Below are 22,523 nucleotides of genomic sequence, written 5' to 3' on the forward strand. Positions count from 1 at the left end.
GTGAGACTGGCTTTGACATTCCCCTGATGGCTTTATTGTCCTTGCAGTAGGTGCTGATCCTCCCTCTGGCTCTGAGGGGAATTTCTCTGTGTCTCCATTTTCATATAGATAAGAAAACCTCAATTTTGAATATGTGCGTGTGTAGATATATATAAATGTATATTTATGTCTAAATATTTCAAATGAGATTTCAAGCCCTGTGCAGTGTGACTGTGCTCTCCCACCTTTTCCACACAGTACAAGGTGGGAAAAAACCTTGGAAAACATTCCCATAAAGATGTAAATGCAGCTGTGCTTAAATCATTCTTCTACAAATTGTCATCTAATCTGCCTTAAATCATAGAATCCCAGAATATTTTGGGTTGGAGGGGACCTTAAAGCTCAGCTTGTTCCACCCCCTGCCCTGGGCAGGGACACCTTCCACCAGACCAGGATGCTCAGAGCTCCATCCAGCCCGGCCTTGAACACTTTAATATATCTAATATATTATATTTAATATATGTGCCCATCCTGTTTTGGTCCTTGCCTGGCTGGCTGCAGGAAAATATGTTCTAGTCACTCACACCCACCTGTCACAATTATTTAAGTGAAATCTTAATGCTCTGTTGGCCAAATTCATTTCAGGGAGAATTATTCACATCATTTTACATAGGCAGGAGCTTTCTTAGAGATGCAATATGTTGCATTACAGGTAAAATATGCTGTATTTTCAGTTTGTGTCTGGCTAAAAATCCCTGCTTGCCAAGTCTGGGACCTGCTCCTTTTTCTGGGCTCACATTTGTCATTCAGTGTGAAGGCAGAGGTTGGAAGTTTTCTTTTTCCAGTGCCCATGTTCATGTTAATCTCTGCAGTAAACCACCACATCATTTGCATGGTGAAGGACACCAGGCAGCTCTTGGATCCCTGCAGCTGAAGGAGATGTTCTGATATGCTAAAGAACAGCTCACTGGAAAAGTACTGTCCAAAGGGAAGGACATTGATCCTTTAGCAAGGGGGATTTGTTGGAAGTGCTGCAGCATCCCATTTTGGGGATATACTGGCTTTTGATAAGTGGGAAAAATATACTTTACATGTACCCTGAAGAAAACTGTGCAGGGTTCAGGGGAATACTGTTTTTTTCACTAGACTCTGGTACTTAAGCTCATTTTAAAAAACTATATATTTTTCCCCCCATCTCTTTTCTGCTGCTCCCTTTACTGCTACTTTTAGTTCCCTCTGCAGGAGGATAAGGATGCTCTGAGAAGGAGGTGAGTGCCAGGGAAGGTCCCAGAGCCAGCTGTGTTTGGTATTCCCTCCACAATTGCCACAGGTTGCATGTTACGTAGTGTAACCTACAGTCAGAGTTATTTATTCTAATAAACAAAAGGCCTGAGCAAGGACTGGCTAAAAACTGTGTAAAAACAGGGAGAAAAGAGAAAATCCCATGTCCCAGGTTGCACCAAAGCTGCAAAGGAAAATTGGTGCCTGTTCATCTGCCAATTACCCTTATCCTTAATGAGCCCTTCTTTAAAGTCTGTATGTGCAGCGATCAGCAGGACAACACTACAGACTCCAGCAGTTTTCCATAATTTCCAGCATTACCTGGGACATTTTGCCCTTTGGTAGCTGTTGTAGTTTCTCACAAAATGCCCTAAAAGCCTCTCAGTTGTGTCCTCTCTGTCCATGTCCCCTGGGAGGTCCCACAGAGGCACCACAAGCGCTGGGAGTGCTGGAACACGGGCACAGATTGGGCCATTTACCCCATTGCTGTGGCTTTTCCCCGAGTCAGAAATGTCTTGTTGGCCTTCAGACCTCTGGCTGAGAGAGGCCAGGAGCCCAAATCCCTGTGAGAGCTCTCCAGGCTGGAAGATCCCAGTGCTCAACTTAATCAGGGCTGTAATTTTCAGAGACATCTCCTGTAATTTTCTCTTTATGGTTCCCGTGTTTTCAGGACCATTTCAGTATTATTTATCTCTTCTGGAGGAGGAGGGGTTTTTGTTCCTCTTTATTGTAGGAGTGTGCCTTTCAACCTGAGCTGTGTGTACTTCTCAGCAGGATGACATAAATAAAGAAAGATGCAGCTGAAAAATTTGCTTTTCCAGAAATCTTTCCTATGTTAGAATCACAGAATGGTTTGGGCTGGAAGGGACCTTAAGGATCATCTTGTTCCAACCCCCTGCCATGGGCAGGGACACCTTCCACTAGCCCAAGTTGCTCCAACCTGGCCTTGGACACTCCCAGGGATGGGGCAGCCACAGCTTCTCTGGGTGACCTGTGCCAGGGCCTCCCCTCCCTCACAGGGGAGAATTTCCTCCTGATATCCAACCTAACCCACTCAGTTTGTAGCCATTCCCCTTGTCCTGTCTCTCCAGCCCTTGTCCCCAGTCCCTCTCCAGCCCTCCTGTGACCCCCTTTATGGTACTGGAAGGCTGATATTCTTTTCCACCCTCAGCATTAAGGCGCAACACCCCTGTTTATCAGAGATGCCTTTTACTTTCAGGTCCTCTTCCCTCTTCCCCAGCCACCTTAAAGTTTGCTCAGCTGAGGTTTAGATCAGAGTTAATGCTTTCCTTCATCCAGGCTGACATGGAGCAAAATGCTTTCCCCCCCCACCCCAGCAGCTCCCAAGGAGACTGTTTGGAAATGAAGGCTGGGTATCCCATTACATTATTTTTTACTAAAGGTTTTCTCTATCCTAGAAAACTCCTGTCTCCTCAGGAAATACACTACCAGTTTAAGAAGAGACAAATATATTTACTAGAACTGTACTCAGTCTAGGAATAACTTTGCTGTAGAGATTAAATTTTTATATCATCTTGAAGAAAACCAACTCTTTGCCAGTCCCCAGGGATGCCATGTCTGGCCATTTCAGGAGAAGGGACTCAGATCTTGGCAGCTCTAAGTGGTGTGGGTTTTGTCCTTCTATTCCTGCAGTATAAGAGCAATATATTCCTTTTGTTGCAAAGTTCAGAATTTTTAGGAGATTCTGAAAAAAAACACCCTGGTTTTGTTTTTAAGGAACTTGGGTGAATGTGGCTTTGGGAGGAGTGAAGCTCGAGGCTGCTCAGAGCTCTGATCTGCCCTGAACACCTCATGGTGATGCAGCTCGTTACCACCTCAAGAGCTGGCAGAATTCCCCCGGGAGTGAATTGTCTCCCAAGATCAAGCCTTTTTGAGGGGGATTAGTGCTGTTTATCACTGGAGATGGGCTGGAGCAGACATCAGGAGAGACTTTCTGGCAGTGGTTCAGCACTTCTGCTTTGGTGCCTGCCCAGAATGATGAAGGGTTCGCTCTGTGAATTGGGAGCAGTTTTGACTCGTTGCTTATTAGCCCTGTTCCTGGAGGAAACAAGCTGACAGGATCATGCTCTTGCTCTTTCTTGCTCCTTGTGTCTCTGTGTGTGACTTCTGGCCCTTCCAGGCTGATTTTAAAAAAGTTTTATAGAATCACAGGATCAGAGAATCTCCTCTGAGCTGGAAGGGACCCCCAAGGATCCTGAAGTCCAACCCTCAGCCCTGCACAGGCCCAGCCCCAAGAGTCACCCCCTGTGCCCCAGAGGATCAGCCAAACCCTCCCTGAGCTCTGGCAGCCTTGGGGCTGTGCCCACTGCCCTGGGGAGCCTGGGCAGTGCCCAACCAGCCTCTGGGGGAAGAACCTTTGGCTGAGATCCAACCTGAGCCTGCCCTGACACAGCTCCAGCCATTCCCTGGGGGCTGTCCCTGCTCACACAGGTCGGAGCTGCCCCTCCTGTGCCCCTCAAGAGGAAGTTTGGCAAAGGGCTGACGGTTTTCCAAGGGAAGCACATGTTGGTAGGAGGCCACAGCAGAAGGCTGTGCTGGAAACCAGCCCTGGGCAGTTGTGTGGGGATCAGCTGCCTTCAGAGGTTTGTTCCCCTCCTGCTCCTGCGGCTCCAGAGGCACCAACTCCTCCATTGGCAGCATTTTGCTGTTGGGACACAGGGAGAGCTCCCTTGTCCTGTGATGTTTCCATGCAGGCTGTGAAGGGCAGGCAGGAAATGGCAGAAGGTCTCTGTGCCACCTCCCAAAGCCTGCAGGCTGTAGCTCCCTGACACCTTGGGGTCCTGCTGCAGGGACAGGGGTGTCAGCAGGGACTGGAAAAGGTCACTGGAGATCAGGGGAGCCCTTAGTGAGCCCTCACTTAGGCCTGGGAAGTGTGTGGGTGTCTCTGTGCTCCCAAAATTAGCTCAGTTGGTCAGAGCATGGTGCTGATAGCACCAGGGTTGTGGGTCTGATCCCTGTATGGGCCAGTCATGGAAGAGCTGGACTCGATCATCCTTGCGGGTCCCCTCCAACTGGGAATATTCTGGGATTCGGACATGAAATGTGGGTTGATGTAAAGCCCTGGGAGCTCCCTGTGAGGAGCTTTCCCTTGTTCCTGCCTGGCTGAAGCAGCCACATGGGCTGGGCTGAGGGGAACTTCTGAAGTTACAGCAAAAGCACCTCGAGCTCACAGAAAGGTGCCCTTTGTGCAGCCCAAAAATGTGGTGAATAAAAACCAGTGAAAGGATTGACTGGACAAGGATCTGCTGGAACCATTTGTTTCCAGTCCTGCCTCTCCTGAGGCACCTTTCCAGCCAGCTGGAAACGAATTTCTTCCTCTTCTGTTTGGACATGAATTACCTTTCTTGCCAAACATTCCTCGACTCTTGCACACCAACGTGACATCCCCACTCAGGGCTGAGCCCTCCTGACAGCCCAGGCTGGGGGAAGAAATGTTCAACCAGCACAGAGACAGACAGGGAGATCCTCCCTGTCACATCACACCTGGGAATATTCATCTCCATGACTCTCCCTTGGAGGTTGTGGGATATCCTGGCTGCTCTCCTGGAAGGCAGGGGATGGATCACAGCAGTGTCCTGCCCAGCACATACAGATGGATCACCTTGATTGACTCCCTTGGTTAAATGACTTGGATTTATCTGCACTTCCTGAGAGCAGTAGAAGGACAGAACATGCAGAAATAAGGGAATGTGCTCAGTGAGGAGAGAGAAGTGTGTGCTGGGATGTGTGTGTGTCCAGTTGTCATGACTGTGGTCATGGAATAAAGCAGTTAATGGCATTATAGGTTTGTCAGTCAGACCTGGTGGATATAAATCATGTCTTGGCCTCTCTCTGGTTCCTCAAGAGAGGCTTCATTTCACCAGGTCCCTCGTTCTGCAGTGTCACAGCAGAGCCTCCTCCCAAGCACGGGAGCACAGAGGGGTCTGTGTGGGCTCTGCCCATGCCTTGACTGCACCTTGGGAGAGACAGAGAATGCACCATCCCCTGGGGTATCTTTGTTGTGTTAGAGAACCACAGAAGGCCAAGTAAAGGTGTCCTGGTGCTGTCCAGCAGCTCCCACCCCCCCTCCCAGTCGGCGCTGCTGGTGGATTGAAGGTTTGGCTGGAGGGAACACCCAGCCTGCAGAATTCCTTGGCAAAGATGTCCTTGCTCCAGGCCTCTCCTGCTGCTGCAAAGACCAGCTCAGCTGCACCATTGTGGAAAGGCTGCTGTGGCCTCAGAGGTTGTTGGGATTTGGAACACTGAGCGGGGATCCCTCACCTGGAATTCCAGGTACTTCCCTGAGGTGCTGGAGCTGGGAACTCAATTCCCTTGGACTGGACAGAGATAAGAGACTGAGAGGGAGGCTGACAGAGCTTGTGGTGGATGGATCAGCCTGGCAGGGATGAGTCTGTCCCTGCTGACTGCAAGTGTGGAGCTCTGCCTTCAATGTCTGAGTTAAACTCAGATTTTAATCTCTTGATAATAACCCAGATTGTGTTTTTAAAACCTGCTTTAAACAGAGCCACAGTGCTGTGATGTTTGGGTTCTGATATCCCACTGAGGGGGAGCCCCAGGTGCCACTGCCCAGCACCGAGGTCCTTCACCCACAGAGCCTCTGCCAGGCCTTGCCCACCTCAGAAAGTCCCCACTGCCCTTCCAGATTCAAAGCACCAAGAGCAAGAGCACTGGGGGAGTGAGAAATGTGTTAAAATGGATCAAGAAAAGCAAAATGAAGCTTTAAAAGCAAACTGGTGGATGCTGAGGGTTCCTGTAGTGGAAGTGAACTGTGGAAGGGCTTCACAGCTCAGTCTTCCAGTCCTTGGAGAGGCAGGAAGAATTTGTTATGGATTTTGGTGGAACTGTTTCATGGGGAATGTGTAGAAGAAGGAATTGAAAAGATAAACTGAGTTTTTGTTAGAGTGTGTCTGTTAGAGTGGTAAATCCCTCAGCTGATGAACTGGGCAAGACCTGGGGTACTCTGAGGAAATGTGTTTGGGCAGAAAGATCAGATTTTGAGGAAGAAACAGATAGTTTGAGAAGAATTGTCTCTGTGACAATATATTTTTTTAAAAATACTGTTTAACTCTGCCGCGGTCTGTGCGTAAAATGAAATTGGTGTCTCTTCCCTCCATAACCAGGCTGTGTCCCCTGGGTGGGGTTGGGAAGTTCACAGAGTGATCTCCTGACCTTCTGCAGGCCACAAAGTGTCCCCTTTCCCATCTTCTTGACCGGCTCCTCCGGCTCTTCTGAGCCTCGAGATGGAAAAAGGCAGCTGGGATGTGTCATCCATCCCTGTGTCACAGCCTGTGGCTCCTGGCAGTTGATCTGTTGTGATTATCCTGGGATAAAATCTAATCAAGTGTGGTCAGAGGGACTCCAGCAGTCTGATGGAGCAGGGAAGGTTGTGCAGAGGTTCCTTGTCAGAAGGAATAATAGGAATAACAGCAATAACAGGAATGGCAATACTAATAATAATTCAATGATAATTCAACCCCTGCTTCCAACTGTGATTTACATTCCCAGGTGATTTTCTTTCTGCCTCTCTATGCTACTTCTGAGGGAAAAATGTGTTTAAATCTGTGTCTTGTGGGGAGGCAGGAGTGTTTTCTCCAGGGCAGAGGAGGTCCATGGGAGGTCTGGGAGCTGGACCAAGCTCATCCTGAAACCCTGTGCACAACCTCAAGGTTATTGTCCCTTCAAAAGCAACAGAGGTGACAAAATCTGTCCTGCTCTGCCACTGAAACAAAGGAGAATTTACCCTGGTGTCTTTAATTAAAAAAAAACAAACAAAAAGGCAAACCAAACAAATCCAACATTATTTTTAGGTTTCTGACAAAAAGAGTCTCTGCAAATGAAAAATATTAAAATTCCAGGTATCCTGTCTAATAAATAATAACATGAGCTTGAACTTGGCTACCCACAGTCAGCACCAAATCATGCACAGAGCTCTTTATGTTTTGATCTTTGCCTATTTCCCTCAGCTCTGCAGATATAAATAAATAATTCCCCTTGATAAAGGTCTGGGAATGCTGTACTTTAAAAGATAAGAAAGCTTTGAGGGGGAAATTGTTTTTAAATCCGTAGCATTTGTATGCTGTTCCCTGCTCACACCGAGCAAAAACTCATTCACTTGGCAGTTAACCAACCCTGTTTTATTCTTACTCTGTGTTCAACCTCTCCTTCTCCTGGGGACACCTAACCTTCTGTGTAATTACCTCTCTGAGAGTGGGAAGGAGGCCTAAATAACCTCCCTAACAACTAAATAAATACAGAGATCCCTGGGACAGGTTATCACTCGGATGCCAGTGGTGGAGCTGTCAGGAACAGCGTGCCTGAGCCAGGAGGACTTTCAAGACTTGAGGCAGTTTTGTTCCAGCACTGGGCCAGAGAACTAGAATTTGGAATGTTTTCAACAAACCAACCTTGGATTTTTGGAGTATTTGAATGTCTTTGATGGCTGGAAAGAACGGAGATGGATTTTAACAGTGCTGGTGGTCTTTGTTTTCTCTCGAGGTCTGTCCAAGTCACTCGGTCTCATCGAAGGCTATGGGGGGCGTGGGAAGGGTGGCCTGCCAGCCACCCTGTCCCCTGAGGAGGAGGAGAAGGCAAAGGGACCCCATGAGAAATATGGCTACAACTCCTACCTCAGTGAGAAAATCTCTCTGGATCGTTCCATCCCGGATTATCGGCCGACCAAGTAAGTCCCTGTTGCTCCGTGAGGGAGTGCTCGGGTTTGGGTGGCACCACAGGAATGCTGGTGGTTTCCATGCTCTGGTTTGGGACTCTTAGCTTTTCCCTCATTATTGTTCACAGGGTCCTGCTCAGGAATGAGCAACTGGGGTAGTTTGACTGAAACCGAGATCAGGGAATCACAAAATCACTAAGGTTGGGAAAGCCCTCTAAGATTGAGTCCAACTGCAAACCCGACACCAGGGTGTTCACAACTAAACCAGAACTCCAAGTGCCACATCCACGTGCTTTTGGAACACTTCCAGGGCTGGTGACTCCCCCACTGCCCTGGGCAGCTGTGCCAGGGCTGGACACTCTTTTAGTGAAGATGTTTTCTCAGTATCGAACCTGAACCTTCCTGGCACAGCTTGAGGCCGTTCCCTCTTGTCCTGTCACTTGTTCCCTGGGAGAGGAAGCTGATCTCCACCTGGCTCCAAGTAGCTGTAGAGAGTGACATAATTCATTAAGATGATTTATCAGGGGAAAAAAGTGATTTTCTTCCCACTCTTCTCTCTGTTTTCCTAAAGCAGTCCCTGACTTTGGGTGGGAGTGGTGCCATCAGAGTCTCACAGCAGCTTTCACCAGCCAAGGGCTGTTCCCTGAGCTATTGACCTTGGTGTTTATTGCCCTGTAAATGTGTGCAAAGACTTTCCCTCTCTCTCCCTTATCAGCTCCTTCACATTCCTGCAGGACCTCCAGGGCTCTGGGGCTGCCCTTGGGCTTCTCCTGGGACACTGTGGGATCTCCTGCTGGAGAAATGGGCCTTTGAAGGGAGTTGCTCGGGTGGCAACATCCTTCCTCTAGTTTTTTGCCAGAATGATCTTTAAAGGTGATGGTGACGTTTACCTGCCAAGCACCACAGAAGAACAGACTAAAAAGAGGTGACACACCATTTCCCTCAGGGTGTGAGAAAAGACACGCTGTGAGTTTATCTTTGTGAAGGTTAATTTTAGATATGGCTGGTGGAGAGTTCCTCAAAATAGCAAAGTGTCAATTTGTCCAGGCCTGGAGTGAAATCCCTGATAAAAAAAGGAGCTGGGAGAGATTTAGATGCTGGAAGATACTTGTCCAGTGCCTGTGTCGTGGGGGCAGTGACAAAGCTGTTGCTTGGCATCTGCATTAAAAATCCTGCAGCTCCCTGGCTCCAGCAAATTGTTCAGGCTGGGAGAGCTTTTGTTCCTTCCCTTCCCCAAATGCTGCAGGAATTTCAAGCAGCCACTCCGAGTTTCCAGGGCTGTCAACCACTGACAACTCAAATCCTCGGCTGAGTTTTCCAAGGAGAGGAGGCCCAGGCTGCAGTTTTGCTGGGGTGGTTCAGGACAAACTGAATTGCAGCTACAAATTGCACCTTTGGCTCCACGAGATGCAAATCCCACTACAATGCAAATCCTTGGAGCGGGACCTCCTCAAGCTGTTACCTGAGGCTGAGCTGCTTATTTCCATTTCTCATCCAGAACTCTGACTTCAGCATTACTTCCTGAGAATTAATTTGAGAAGTAATGCGGGGTTTTTTTTCAGATTTTGGGGGAAGAAAAGGATCCATTCTGACATTTTTAGGCTGGCATTGTATTTTCCCTCGGTGCCACTATCTATCATTTCACGGGAGAGCGGTGGAGAGGACAGAGCAGGCACAGCAATTCCTTAGAAATGCTTCATTTTGGAGCTGGGCTGATCCTCTGGAGAGAATTTGTGGCACTGACTGCAGCTGCATAACTTTTATCTATGTAAGAACTTCAGGAGGGTGTTTTCTTTGTTGCTTTTTTTTTAATTTTGGGGATCAATTGTCTTGGTAATGCAAGAGAACAGTTGATCTGGTATGAAATAGACTGGAGTTTGCTGGAGGATTTGAAAAGTTTCAGCTTTTCCTGCCTCTGGCTCCAGGCTCCTCTCAGTACTTCGTGCCTGCAGCTTTATGGCTGATTTTATGAAGGGTTGAACACAAACCATTTAAGTCAAGTATCCTGGGCTCTGATTAAAATAGATTCCAGTCAAAGGAAATTAGCCTAAATGGCTTTGAAATTGCAGCATTAGTGGGGGAAAAACTGTAGAGAACCTTCCAGCTGATAAGAATTACAAAGCATGTTAGTTTTAAATATAATAATGAAGCCTGTTTGGTTCAAGGAAAGAACTGGAAAGCTGATGGACTGGGACTGGGCCTGGCAGTGGCTGCTGCTCTCACATCCTTTGCTCTCCATCTTCTCTCTTTTTAAAGAAAGATTAACGTGGTCAAGGGTCACTGTGAGTCCTCCTCCTGCTCCCCCTTTGTGCCTGTGGCCAAAGGAAGGCAGAGGGAGGAGAGTTCAGGGGAAATTCAGCCCCGTCCCTGAGGGTTCAGAGGTTCGGGTGTCCCTGCTCAGGGTGGTTTGCAGGCAGGGCTTGGGGATGAGGAGGCAGCACCACTCCCAGCTGAGGGGATTCTGTCCCTGCCCAGTGGAAAGGAGGGAGCTGATTTTCCCTGGAGAAAATGGTCCCAGAGGTGCTGGGTACAGGATGGGGCTTAGGAGAAGGCAAGATCTTCCCCAGCAGCAAGAGTAGGGGGGTGGAATTTGCCTTGTTTGCCCTGATCTGAGGAACTGTGGTGTCCCTTTTTGGTAGTTTGGGTTATCATTTTGGCTTCGGTTGTAAAATGCAGGGCAAGAGATTTCCTTTTCCTTTCCTAAAAGCTGAGGCTGCTCCCCTGAGCTGGGAGGTTGAAACTGTGCCCTGCTGGTCACCACTGAAACAGGATTGGGTGTTGCACTGCACTGATTCCCAAAAAAGTGCTGCTGACAGTATGGGTACATGGAATAATGTGTGCTGCTGGTGCCATCAGGGAGCTGGGCCTGGCAGACCTTAGTCTGGAGCTTATTAATATTGATGTTCCTGGGCCTGACCTTGTGCTGAGCAGCAAAGGTTGTGTTGGGTGAGCATTGCAAGGTGCTTGGAGAGTGAATCACAGAACGTGTCACATTTTGGATGGCCAAGAAAGCTCCTCCTTTAGCTAAAATAAGGCAGGACTGATGTTTTGGTGCAAGGGACTTTATTTCAGAACTTGCTACAAAACAGTGGCATAATGAGACAGGCACAGGCAACACATTTCTAACTTGTCTGATTGGGTTTTTTGCCTTTAAGATGAGATTCCTGCCTGTTCTGGAAAACAATTATGGCTTCCAGATTGGAAGTAGCCAAGGTGCTGCCTGCAGGCTGCAGGACTTCTACACACATCTCAAAAAAACTGAGCTGGAGAGCTTTTCTTCAATTTTCTGCAAAAACCTGTGAAGGACAAGGCTGATCTGTGAGTTTTATTGTTGATCCACTCCCAGCATTTCCTGCCCGTGGAGGATGGGGGGATTTAGGAAGATGTGTTGTTTTCTATATTGGAAGTGAAGCATATTTATATGGGATCCCAGGGACTGGAACATTCCCTGCTTTGCTACCAAATTTTCTGTACCTCTCTTTTATTCTGTGATATATGATTTAATGGGAACCTCTCCTGTGTGCAGCAGGAAAATAAAAATTGCTTTGTTGGATCAGTCTGCCTGTCCATCTTATCCAGCATCTAATCTCTGATAGTGGAATTACCAGATGCTTCAGGTTGAAGAAATCATATTAAGGAAAACTATGAAGTAATCTGCCCATCTGGTCTGTTCTGCCTCCTCTTTTCTCTCCTTTCAATCCTCTCTAATATAAAAGTGGAGTTCTCATTATCTCTTTAAAAGTCTCTTCCTTTCTGGAATCCTGCTAAGCTCTGATTCAGTGGTATTTTATGGCATTATGGGATTAAGGAGTAGAGTTAAGTAAAATAATACCCACGATTGTTGGGACTATTGGATCACTGGGTGAGGATGACAAATTCCTGCTGCTGCAAATCTCTTGACAGCTGCTCTCGTGCAGGGATGCCTCAGGATTTTCAAGTGAAGAGGAAGGATGGGGGAAGTGATAAGGAACTTCCCCAGCTTGATTTTTTTTCAGATGACTTGAGGGCTTCCCAGCAGGACACACTGCCCCTTCCTCCTGCCTGCCTGGGGGTCCAGGGCATGGAAAGGGGCTTTGGAAAAGTGACAGGATGGAGGGGAATGGCTTAAAAATGACAGAGGGCAGGGTTAGATTGGATTTCTTCTTCCCCTGATAGGTAAGCAAAGGGTTTCATTCCCTTCCGGAGCACTCTGGGCTACCAGCACAGGAAGGACATGGAGCAATTCCAGAGGAGGCCACGGAGCTGCTCGGGGGACTGGAGCCCCTCTGCTCTGGGACAGGCTGGGAGAGCTGGGGGGTTCCCCTGGAGAAGAGAAGGCTCCAGGGAGAGCTGAGAGCCCCTTCCAGGGCCTAAAGGGGCTCCAGGAGAGCTGGAGAGGGACTGGGGACAAGGGATGGAGGGACAGGACAAGGGGAATGGCTACAAACTGATAGATAGTGGGTTAGGTTGGATATCAGGAGGAAATTCTTCCCTGGGAGGGTGGGGAGGCCCTGGCACAGGTTGCCCAGAGAAGCTGTGGCTGCCCCATCCCTGGAAGTGTCCAAGGCCAGGTTGGAGCAACTTGGGCTAGTGGAAGGTGTCCCTGCCCAGGGCAGGGGGTGGGACAGAATGAGCTTTTATGTCCCTTCCAAACCAAACCATTCTGGGATTCTGTGACAGAAAAACTTTGAAGTTGTGTTGGGAGCTTGATTTGCTTTTTCCAGCATTCCCCTGGTTTGTGTTACCACAGGGACCACGAGGCCTTGGAGCATGACCTGGGCAGAGCTCTACCATCACCTGCAGCCACTGCTAAAGATGGAACAGCTTCATATCACAGCCTTGATTTCAATTTTTCCTGGTGGTGTGTTTGGGGGTTGAGTCAGAGCCATTACTCTCAAGTGACTGAATCACCCATTTATTTCCACAGGAGCCTTCTCTGGGAGCCTGGGAGCAGTTGGGCTTTTTAGCACCATCTGGCTTGAGCTGGTTTTATTACCAGAGAGCTCATGTAGCAGCAAGTCTTGGAAGTCTTTCTTTGGGATGTGGTGCAAAAGATGGAGAGTTTTAGCTTCTGGGTAGAATTTGGGTAGTTTTTTGATACTTTAACTTAAAGAAACTAAATCAAGCCTTGATTTAATTTTTATTTAAATTGGTCTGTGTGTGCCCTTTGTGGGCTCTCAGTATGTCAGTGCTGGATGCTGCAACATTTGTGGGTGGAGGGAGGCCCTGCTCCCTTTGGGGTCTCTCCCACCCCTGGAGAGCCTCTTGCCCTCATGCCTTTGGGTCTCAGCCTACCCTGAGCTTACTGGGATGTTGCAGGGCCAAAGAATTCCATTTTGGCTTTATAATTCAAACAGAATACACATTTGGAAAGTCATGAACATGACTTAGACACATCAGGACCATCCAGGAGGATGGGCCTGGAGGGCCATGAGACCACACCTGCCTTCACACTGGTCTTAGTGTCTCATTTCTTCCCCAAAATTGAGGTTACACCACCTCCTTTAAGCTTTACTTGAAGCAAAATGCCTTTTGCCTTTCCCTCCCTGCCCAAAGGAGCACGTGGGGTTTGGTAGATGTGGCTGAGATGTGCAAATAAGATGTGAGGGGGCTCTTTACTGATGGTATCCTCAGGTCTTTAGGAGCTGGCACGTTCCTGAGTGGCACATTTGTGATGTGCCAGTTCCTGAGTCCTGTCCTGCCCCCGGGGTGTTTAGCCAGGCTTGATGAAATGAGTCTGAGAAGAAGGACAGCACTTCAGAAGACAAAAACAAACTACTTGAATTATGAGGGTGATATTTGCTTGGAAATAGAGTTTCGTGGCTGTTTATTTGTTGTGATTGCTCCTTATTGCAAACAGAGGAGGTCAAAAGAGCTCTTTGTCTCTTGCATGCACAATATGTTACTACAATACATTATTTTACCTTTTGCCAAGAGTCTTTTGTTTTGTTTCAATCCCACACACAAACAATAAAAATGAAGAGGGAGGCAAGATGTAGTGCTTTTTCTTCATCAAATAACTGAAGGAAAATCTAGTAAGGAATCAAGAGATCGTAAGAAGGAAAAAGCCATGACTGTTTCAGACGTGAAATTCTCTTTGAATCACACGTGGGAGTATATTAAAAGGTACTTACATCTCTAGGAGAAACTCAGAACTAGTTGTGTGTCTCCTCTCCTAATAGATAGTTGTGGGTCTGATCCAGCATTGCATGAAAAACGCTCCTGCCCTTGGCTTTTTATAGTTTCAGCCGTAAAAAAAGGAAAAGTAATATTTTCCAGTGCTTGGAAAGAAGCCACCTGAAAATTTTCTGGGAGAGCAAGTAAAGAAATCAAGCAGTGAGTATCAGTGACAAAGCATAAAGGAACTGCCTCAGAACAGGGCTCACCAAAACCAGGTGAGTTTTGCAGTCCAGAGACAAGTTACTGGATATTTTCTGTCCGTGGGTGCCATCCTGTCCAATCTGTCCCATCCCTGTATGGCTCCAGGGATTTTTGTTCTGCCAGGCAGCACAGGAACTTCCTGAGCTGGAACGGACCCCCAAAGAGAGAGTCACAGAGTCACTGAGGTTGGAAAAGACCTCCCAGCCCATGGAGTCCACCCTGTGCCTGATGCCCACCTTGTCCCCCAGCCCAGAGCACTGAGTGCCACAGCCAGTCCTTCCTTGGACACCTCCAGGGATGGGGACTCCAAACCTCCCTGGGCAGCCCCTGCCAGTGCCTGACCACCCTTTCCATGGAGAAATTCCTCCTGATGTCCAACCTGAGCCTCCCCTGGCACAGCCTGAGGCCGTTCCCTCTCCTCCTGTCCCTTGTTCCCTGGGAGCAGAGCCCGACCCCCCCCGGCTCCCCCCTCCTGTCAGGGGGTTGCAGAGCCAGAAGGTCCCCCCTGAGCCTCCTTTTCTCCAGGCTGAGCCCCCCCAGCTCCCTCAGCTGCTCCTGCTGCTCCAGCCCCTTCCCCAGCTGCATTCCCTTCCCTGCACACGCTCCAGCCCCTCAGTGTCTCTCTTGAAGTGAGGGGCAAAATCATCCAGCCCAGCTCCTGGCCCTGCACAGACACCCCAACAATCCCAGAGAGCATTGTCCAAACCCTCCCTGAGCTCTGGCAGCCTTGGGGCTGTGCCCACTGCCCTGGGGAGCCTGGGCAGTGCCCAACCAGCCTCTGGGGGAAGAATCTTTTCCTGGGATCCAACCTGAGCCTGCCCTGACACAGCTCCAGCCATTCCCTGGGGTGCTGCCCCTCATGAAGAAGCTTCAGACCACTGTGAGGTCCTGGTGCTCTCCAAAGGAACTCTTGAGCCTGTGGCAGAGCTGTCCCCCCTCTGCTCTGAAGATCCCAGGGGTAGGAGGTAAAGCAAACCCAGCTTCAGACCTCAAACAGGTTGGGTTTTGTTTCTCCTGCCTCCTCGAGGCCCTGGAGCTCTGCAGAGCTGCTGAGCTGTGAGTGCAGGTGCTGCTGGTGCCTGGAACCTCTCCAGGGGTGAGGCTGCAGCTTCTGGTGCCTTTCCAATGATTTGCAGAGAGGAAAAAGCCTCTTTACTGCTCCACTGCTTTTCCAGCACTAATACAAACCATCATGCTGCTGAATAAACACGGGTATTGATCTTTATTCTTTGGTGCAAACCCATCTGAGTGTATGGAGATCCTGCTTTTGCTTGAAAATTGGGCAAGTACAGACTCCAAAGACACACTTTTCCAGCAGTGCTTTATATTTACTGATTATTTTTAAGGCTGCTCCTGTGACCTGTTGGAGGTGCCTTGGACATGAGGCAGCTGGGTTTGGCTCCAGGGAGCTGTGAAAATCCCACTAGAACTGGATGTGTCAGACTCCCTGTGGAAAAGTTTAAGGCTTTCTGTTTTGTGTCTGTTGTGGATTTAGGTAGGGACACAGGACAGATTTACCTTTCATTTCCTTTTGAAGCAGAGCTCACTGAAGCACATTCTGTGTGTGCAGTCAGAAGTGTCAGAAACCTTCAGTGCTTAGAAGGCCCAATATCTTCTTTAAACTCAGTTGGTAAGAAAGTGCTTTGGGGAAGGTAATTCCAGTTTGTTTAGTGGCTGTTTGGAGACTCTCTTACTGTCATTATGCTGCACAGTGTCATCTGGAAACACTGTGACCATGGATTTATAGACACAGCACCGAGTTTTTTTCTGCAACATGTTCCACTAATTGTCAATTCTCTCTTCCAGACTCCAGAGTTATTACCTATTCTTGTAAGTTCAGAACATGATGCTTCAGGGAAGACTTGTATCAGAGGAGTGTGCTATAAAACATTTGCTAATGTAAACAGAAGTATTAAATGATCACTTTGGCAGAGGATGGGATTAGTGTAATTTAACAACTTGCTTTTGTGCTCCTCCGAACTCCAGCGCTGAGAAATACCTGTGTTATCATCAATGCTCGTGACTAAACTGTGCTTATGGAAATAAACGAGCCAATTTAAGCTTTGGATACACTTCTCTTCAGTTGGTTTCCAAAGAAATCAAAGCCTGTGTGTTTGTGCTGCTTCCCTGAGTTGCTTCAGAGCTTTTCTGTTGCCACAGGAGCTCCAACGTCCTGGGCAGGGGCAGAGGAGGGGCAGGGACTGAGCTCTGCTCTGGGGGGACCAGGGACAGCAGCCAGGGAATGGCTGGAGCTGTGTCAGGGCAGGCTCAGGTTGGATCTCAGGCAAAGGTTCTTCCCCCAGAGGCTGGTTGGGCACTGCCCAGGCTCCCCAGGGCAGTGGGCACAGCCCCAAGGCTGCCAGAGCTCAGGGAGGGTTTGGCTGATCCTCTGGGGCACAGGGGGTGACTCTTGGGGCTGGGCCTGTGCAGGGCTCAGGGTTGGACTGGATGGTCCTTGGGGGTCCCTTCCAGCTCAGCACATCCTGGGATAAAACAACACATTCCCAGCCAAACCAGGCAGGAGGTGAGTCCAACACTGGTGTCTGAACAGTGTTGGTCCTGAAGTCCTTTAGTGAGATTTCCAGCCCCCAGGGCAGTGCTGTGGGGACTCTCCAGGGCACAGGGTTGTCCTGGGAAGGACACAAAGACGGATGGCCCGGGTGAGGGGTGAGAGTGTCCTGCAACCCGTGGCTCCTTTCAAAGCCTGAACTCTTTGGAACAGCTTGAGAGTCCATTACTGAATTTCCCCATCTTCTCCTCCCCATTGTCCCCACATTTTGGTAAATCTGAGGCTGAGGAAATCCCAGTGTCTCTTCTTCCTCTTCTTTCAGCTCGTGTACATGAGTGTCACCCTCACATGGCTGAGGGGATGTGACATTTGTAATTGCTCTGGCTTTTATCTGCCTTAGATCTACCCAAGAACTTTATCACAAGAGCCTCTCACAAAAATAAACGCTGTTCTCTACATTCTCCTTTTAAAACTTCGTAGGTAATTTCTGGTTAGAGCTTGCCAAGTAATGTGCCTTTAGAAATGTCTGTGTGACCCCAAAATTGCACTGCCTATTTTTGATACCCTCATTCTAAAATAAAGCACATTTCTGAAAAAGAATTACTGGAAATAAAGTAGGTGCTTTAAAATTGAGTTTCCTGGGGAAATGTGGGGAGTTTCAAGGCTTTAAGGGTCAAAAAAACTGTTCTGATCCTCTGAACACTGAGCTGTACCAGACAGCAGTAGGTGTTTTAAGATGCTTGGGTCACAGAAAATGGTTTGATTTTCCCTATACTTCATAGAGTAGACACAATTGGTTTAATATTTAATGACAGTCCCTTCTGCAAGAAGACATGTGCAACGGAATCAGCAAAATCCAAGCTATAATAAGCAATTAATGAATGGAGCATGATTAGGAAGTGGCAGCATGAATAGCAGTCTGAGCACTTGCTTTCTTTCCAGCTTGTTCACAATCTTTACAAAAGCCAAGTGGAGATCAGTTCCTTTCCTGGGGAAGCTTTATTTTGGAGGAGAGCACGAATGGACCTTGTTTGGTATCAGTCTGTGCAATTGTCACCAGCTCAGGTTTTCCCTTTCCCACTGAGATTTAAAGGCAAGCAGCAGCACAGATGTGTAAGGAAGAGGTGGGAAGCAGTGCCTGTGGATTAAGGAATGCAGAAAGCTTGAAGCTGCCTGTGTGTGTTGGCACACTCTGTGTGGAGCCAGCAGAAGATTGCAGTGTGATTTATAACATATTGTACTTCCACCACTGTGCTTTGCAGCCCATACATGAGTAAATCCTTCAATCCATTGGAATTTACCTCAGAATTTACTCCAGAATCTACCTCCCAGCTGTTCAGCTGCATCAATGCAAAGTTCATCTTGCTGGGCCAGGAGGGATCTGAGTCTCTGCAGGCAGAAAAGCCAAGTCTTGGCTGTGTATTGATGGGTTTGGTTTGACTGTGCAGGTGGGAGAAGGTTTTGGGGTAGGTTTTGTGTTAAGTGTTTTGGGAAGTGGGAAAAAGTCCCATGACCTTGATAAGGTGAGGATGAGAGGGAAGAAGATTCCAGAGCTCTGTGGTTTTCAGGTGTGCATCCAAAGCTCTGGTGGGTGGAGGTGATAGAAATGTCTTGGGAAGGTTCAGCCCACTGTCACTGGAGGTGCTATGAGTTTGCTGTGTTTTGTGGCTACTCCTACCAAGGATGTCATGGAATTATTTAGGTTGGAAAAGCCCTCAAAGACCAGGATTACAGCCCTTAACCCAGCACTGCCAAGGCCACCACTAAACCATGTCCCCAGGTGTCACATCCATGAGCAGTGCTGCCTAAGAACACATCCAGTGAGGCAGTGTGTGCTCCCTGCTGAAGGTGCAGCATCCATCTGTCTCCTTTTGGTGGTGGCAGGGTGAGAAAGGAGCTGTGTCAGGGGTGTCTGGCTTTAGGTACCCCTGGGAGCATCTCTGTTGTGGCAGCAAACAAATCTTTAGCCTTAAATCATGTTCTCTGGGATGGTCTAACAATAAAAGACCTTCTGAAGTGTCTGTGGGAGGTATTTGTGTCTGCTGTTATTTGGATTTCTGCAGGTGAAGGCAGGAATAGCAAAAAGGATGTGATGCCCCAGTGGGGCACCTCTGCTCATCACTAAAAGTTACAGAAGAGTGTTTTGGGTTTTTTTGAAGTCAGGAGGTTGAGTATTTTTATTTGTGAGTTGCTTTTTTTCATCCTGTAGCAATTCAGGTCTTGTGTGACTGGCTGTAGTGGGTTGGATCCCTCCCTAACCTGCTTAGTTGGTATTTTCTGGTGTCACAGTTCAGCACTGGCTAAACTGGATGTCCTTCCTCCTTGTGTGCTGGGGCTCTGAGCTGCTTGGCTTTGCCTCCCATTTCTGTCTCTCTTGTGTTTTGTTTTGGCAGAGGTGGAGAATGCAACAGTAGAAAAGCCACAGAGGAGCAAATCTATCCACAGAACAGGAGTGGTGGTGTGGATCTTCATCCAGGGAATAAAGGCAAACTTCTGGCACATTGGAGTGAATGTTTGGCCATTTATTTCACCAGGAAAGAAAGTATTGCCTAAAAAAATTAAAGCACTGATGGTGTGGCCAGACACTGCTTTTGAAATCTATCACTACCTGTGTCTTCCAGTTTATTAACTCCCCATCCTTAATGTCCCCTGATCATGGAGGGGACACCAATATTTACAGCCAGTTAATTGCATTCAGTTAACTGGTACCTGAAACTGGGATATGAATAGAAATGGAAATCAAAATTGGCCCCATCCCCTGAGTTTTGACCCTTTTGGTAGTGCCTGTGACTTGTTTTTATTCTTCCCCCAACCAGAGCAGTGCTTCTCTCCTCCCAAAGGTGTGTCAGGGTGCCCTGGGTGAGCAGCCTGTGCTGGGGGTGGGTTGTGGTGGTGGCAGCTCTGGGATGTTGGGATTGTAGAGCTGTGGGACATTCACCAGGCAGGAATTTGGCCTCTGCCAAGGCTGATCCAATTCTGACAGAGGTTAAGAAAACTTTTACAGGGATTTCTGCCTGTATCAGAGAAGGTTTAAAACCCTCTTCATCTTCCCAGCTCATAAACCTGTCAGCAGAGCGGATCTGTTATCACAAAAAGGAAGAACTATCTCTGAAAGTCCATTGTGCCTTTAAAGTCCATCATTTTTATACCATTTTTATTCCTGCCATGGCATCTTTCCACCTTGTGTTCCAGGGAGCACAAGTGTTGGCCACTTTTCTTCTTCATTGCCCAAAGTATGTCCTGGGGGGTGTCAAAATCTTGAATTCCTGGGAGATCTATTCCAGTGAGACACTCCTAACCTTAAGGCTCTGCACCAAGGATTTCATTTGAGATTTGGCAGGGAAGTCTTACAGCACTGGCAGCTTTATCCCAGCCTACCTGAGCAGAGCTGGGAAGTGGTGGAGGAGGTTTGCTGGTGGGATTGCCACCCTGAAATCCCTGGCTCTGCCAGGAGATGAAAGGCTCCCTACACTGATGTTCAGTTTGGGGCTGCCCATGATCAGGGGAGAAAAAAGGTGTTTTCACCTACCTCAAAAACAGCTCTGTGTAGTGGGCTAACCCTGGCTGGACTCCAGCTACCCACTCCCTCCCCTCTGCAACTGGACAGAGGAGAGAAAACATAACAAAGGGTTTGTGGGTTGAGAGAAGGACCAGGAGAGATCCCTCACCCATCGCTGTCATGGGCAAAACTGACCCAGAGTGGGGATATGAATTAAATTTATTGCCAACAGAATCAAAGCAGGAGAGGGAGAAGTCAAATAATCTTAAAAACACCTTCCCCCACCCCTCCTTCCTTCCCAAGTTCTCCCTCCTTCCCCCCCAGCAGCACAGGGAGATGGGAATTGGGGTCACAGTCAGTTCATCACACGTTGTTCCTGCTGCTGCTCAGGGAGAGGAGCCCTTCCCCTGCTTCCCAAAGGAGACAGTCCTTCACCAGCTTCTCCAACCTGGCTCCATCCTTCACAAACTGCTGTCCTGTGGGCCACTTCTCCAGGGGGTGCAGTCCTTCAGGCTCAGGCTGCTCCGCCGTGGGTCCCCCACAGGGCCACAGGTGCTCCCAGGAAAACCTGCTCTGGCATGGGCTCCTCTCCCCACCCATCTGCAGGACCCTGCCATGAGGTCACAGCCTTCCTCGGGCATCCCCTGCTCCAGTGGGGGCTCCTCCTGGGCTGCAGGGGGGTCTCTGCACTTCTGTGACCCCCCCGGGCTGCAGGGGCACAGCTGCCCCACCACAGGCTGCACCAGGGGCTGCAGGGCAACCTCAGCTCCAGCTCCTGGTGCCAGGGATCCACAGGCTGGCTGTGGGCTCCTACAGCACCCCAGGGGACCCTGCTCCACCCCTGGAGTGCTGCTGCTCTGTCTCTGTAATGGGACAAAATGGTTGGTACCTCGTAATTTGGGGAGCGCCCTCGGTTTTGAGAAGCGAAGGGTCAGAACTTCCTCAGCACTGAGAGGTGCTTGGGGGTTCTTTGAGTTGCAAGATGATGTTTGCTCCAGCTTGCCTTTCCAAGAGCTTGGAGAAGCAGCAATCTGTGATAGCAATTTCGGGGAGAATTCCACTTATTGTGCAGAAATTCTGCCCGAGTTGTCTCTTACTCACCCTTGGCTTTCATGTGGCAGTTCCATAGATCATTGGAGAGAAGGCATTTAAATATGCATGAGCTTATTAAGCTGAACTCTCTCTCTGCTGCTGAGCCATGTTTTATAGGAGCATCTCCACAGCCCTGTAAAAGCTGTGCCAACACAGTCGAGCACTTTCCTGACGCCGACGCTGTTTTTGAGGACAGGAAGTAACAAGAATCATTTATTCTACTAATCAAAAGGATATTTGCCTCTTTAAATATTCAAACCCTCGAGCCTTTATACAAGACTAAAGTGTCAGGAAGGGATAAGCTCCTGATAAGCACGTTAGCTGGATTTATTTGGTGTGATGGCCAGCAAAGAAATTATTAATATGGAGGTGGCAGGATCTGGACTGGGGAACTACTGAGGGCTCAGAATTCAACATAAGGAGGAGGGGGGAGATCTGGGCACTCTAATGTGTAGGAGAAGAAGAAATCTCTGAAAACCCATCATCAGGATCATCTTTTCTGAAGGAGTGGGCTCTGCATAAACAGAACCACCATTCTTTGTCTGCCCTGTCTTCTTCCACAGGCACACAGGATCTCGATGGAACTGAGTGGTCTTTAAGGTCCCTTCCAACCCAACCATTCTGTGATCTGGGTGCCCCATTTTGTGCCAAGGTTTTCATGCCAAACTGTTCCTGTTTGCCCAGTTCACAAGTGTCTGTTATGGCTGATCACACAAAAAAGATGGAGAGGGTCCATAGGACCCCATAAGTAGCTGTAGGGACCATTTCATAGGGTGTGGGAGCAACACAGAGCCCTAAAACCTTGGGCATTCTGCAGACCTAGAGTGTCCAGCTTTCTCCATGGTGGTTCCTGCTGGTGGCATTTCAAAAGGACAAGGAGGGGTGTCCCCTTCATGCACTGGGGGGGAACTGTGTCTGGAACAGCCCTGAGGGGCGTTTCTGGAGGGATGAGTGATGGTGTAGCATCAAAGCTAATGATGATGGAGCTGCTCAATGGGCCATCAAGCAGCACCGGGGGCTCCTCACACCCTGCCTGTGGCAGCAGCAGATGGGCCCAATACCTGCCATCAGTGTGTTCCCTGAGAGCATAACCCAGTGCTGTGAGCTCCAAAAAT

General features: G+C 48.6%; 2 protein-coding genes across 2 annotated transcripts in view; both read left to right on the forward strand.

The window, feature by feature from the left end:
- The window catches only part of AUTS2 (activator of transcription and developmental regulator AUTS2), a 1,122,443-nt gene that overhangs the window by 894,130 nt on the left and 205,790 nt on the right, over window positions 1–22,523 (forward strand). The window lies entirely within an intron of this gene.
- GALNT17 (polypeptide N-acetylgalactosaminyltransferase 17) overlaps window positions 1–22,523 on the forward strand; it is a 217,753-nt gene that overhangs the window by 51,810 nt on the left and 143,420 nt on the right. The window contains exon 2 of the mRNA XM_064677617.1: window positions 7,777–7,960. Within this exon, the coding sequence (XP_064533687.1) occupies window positions 7,777–7,960 (184 nt within the window). The remainder of the gene's footprint in view (window positions 1–7,776; window positions 7,961–22,523) is intronic.

Source organism: Pseudopipra pipra, chromosome 21 (genome assembly GCF_036250125.1).
Source record: "Pseudopipra pipra isolate bDixPip1 chromosome 21, bDixPip1.hap1, whole genome shotgun sequence".
Classification (NCBI taxonomy): domain Eukaryota; kingdom Metazoa; phylum Chordata; class Aves; order Passeriformes; family Pipridae; genus Pseudopipra; species Pseudopipra pipra.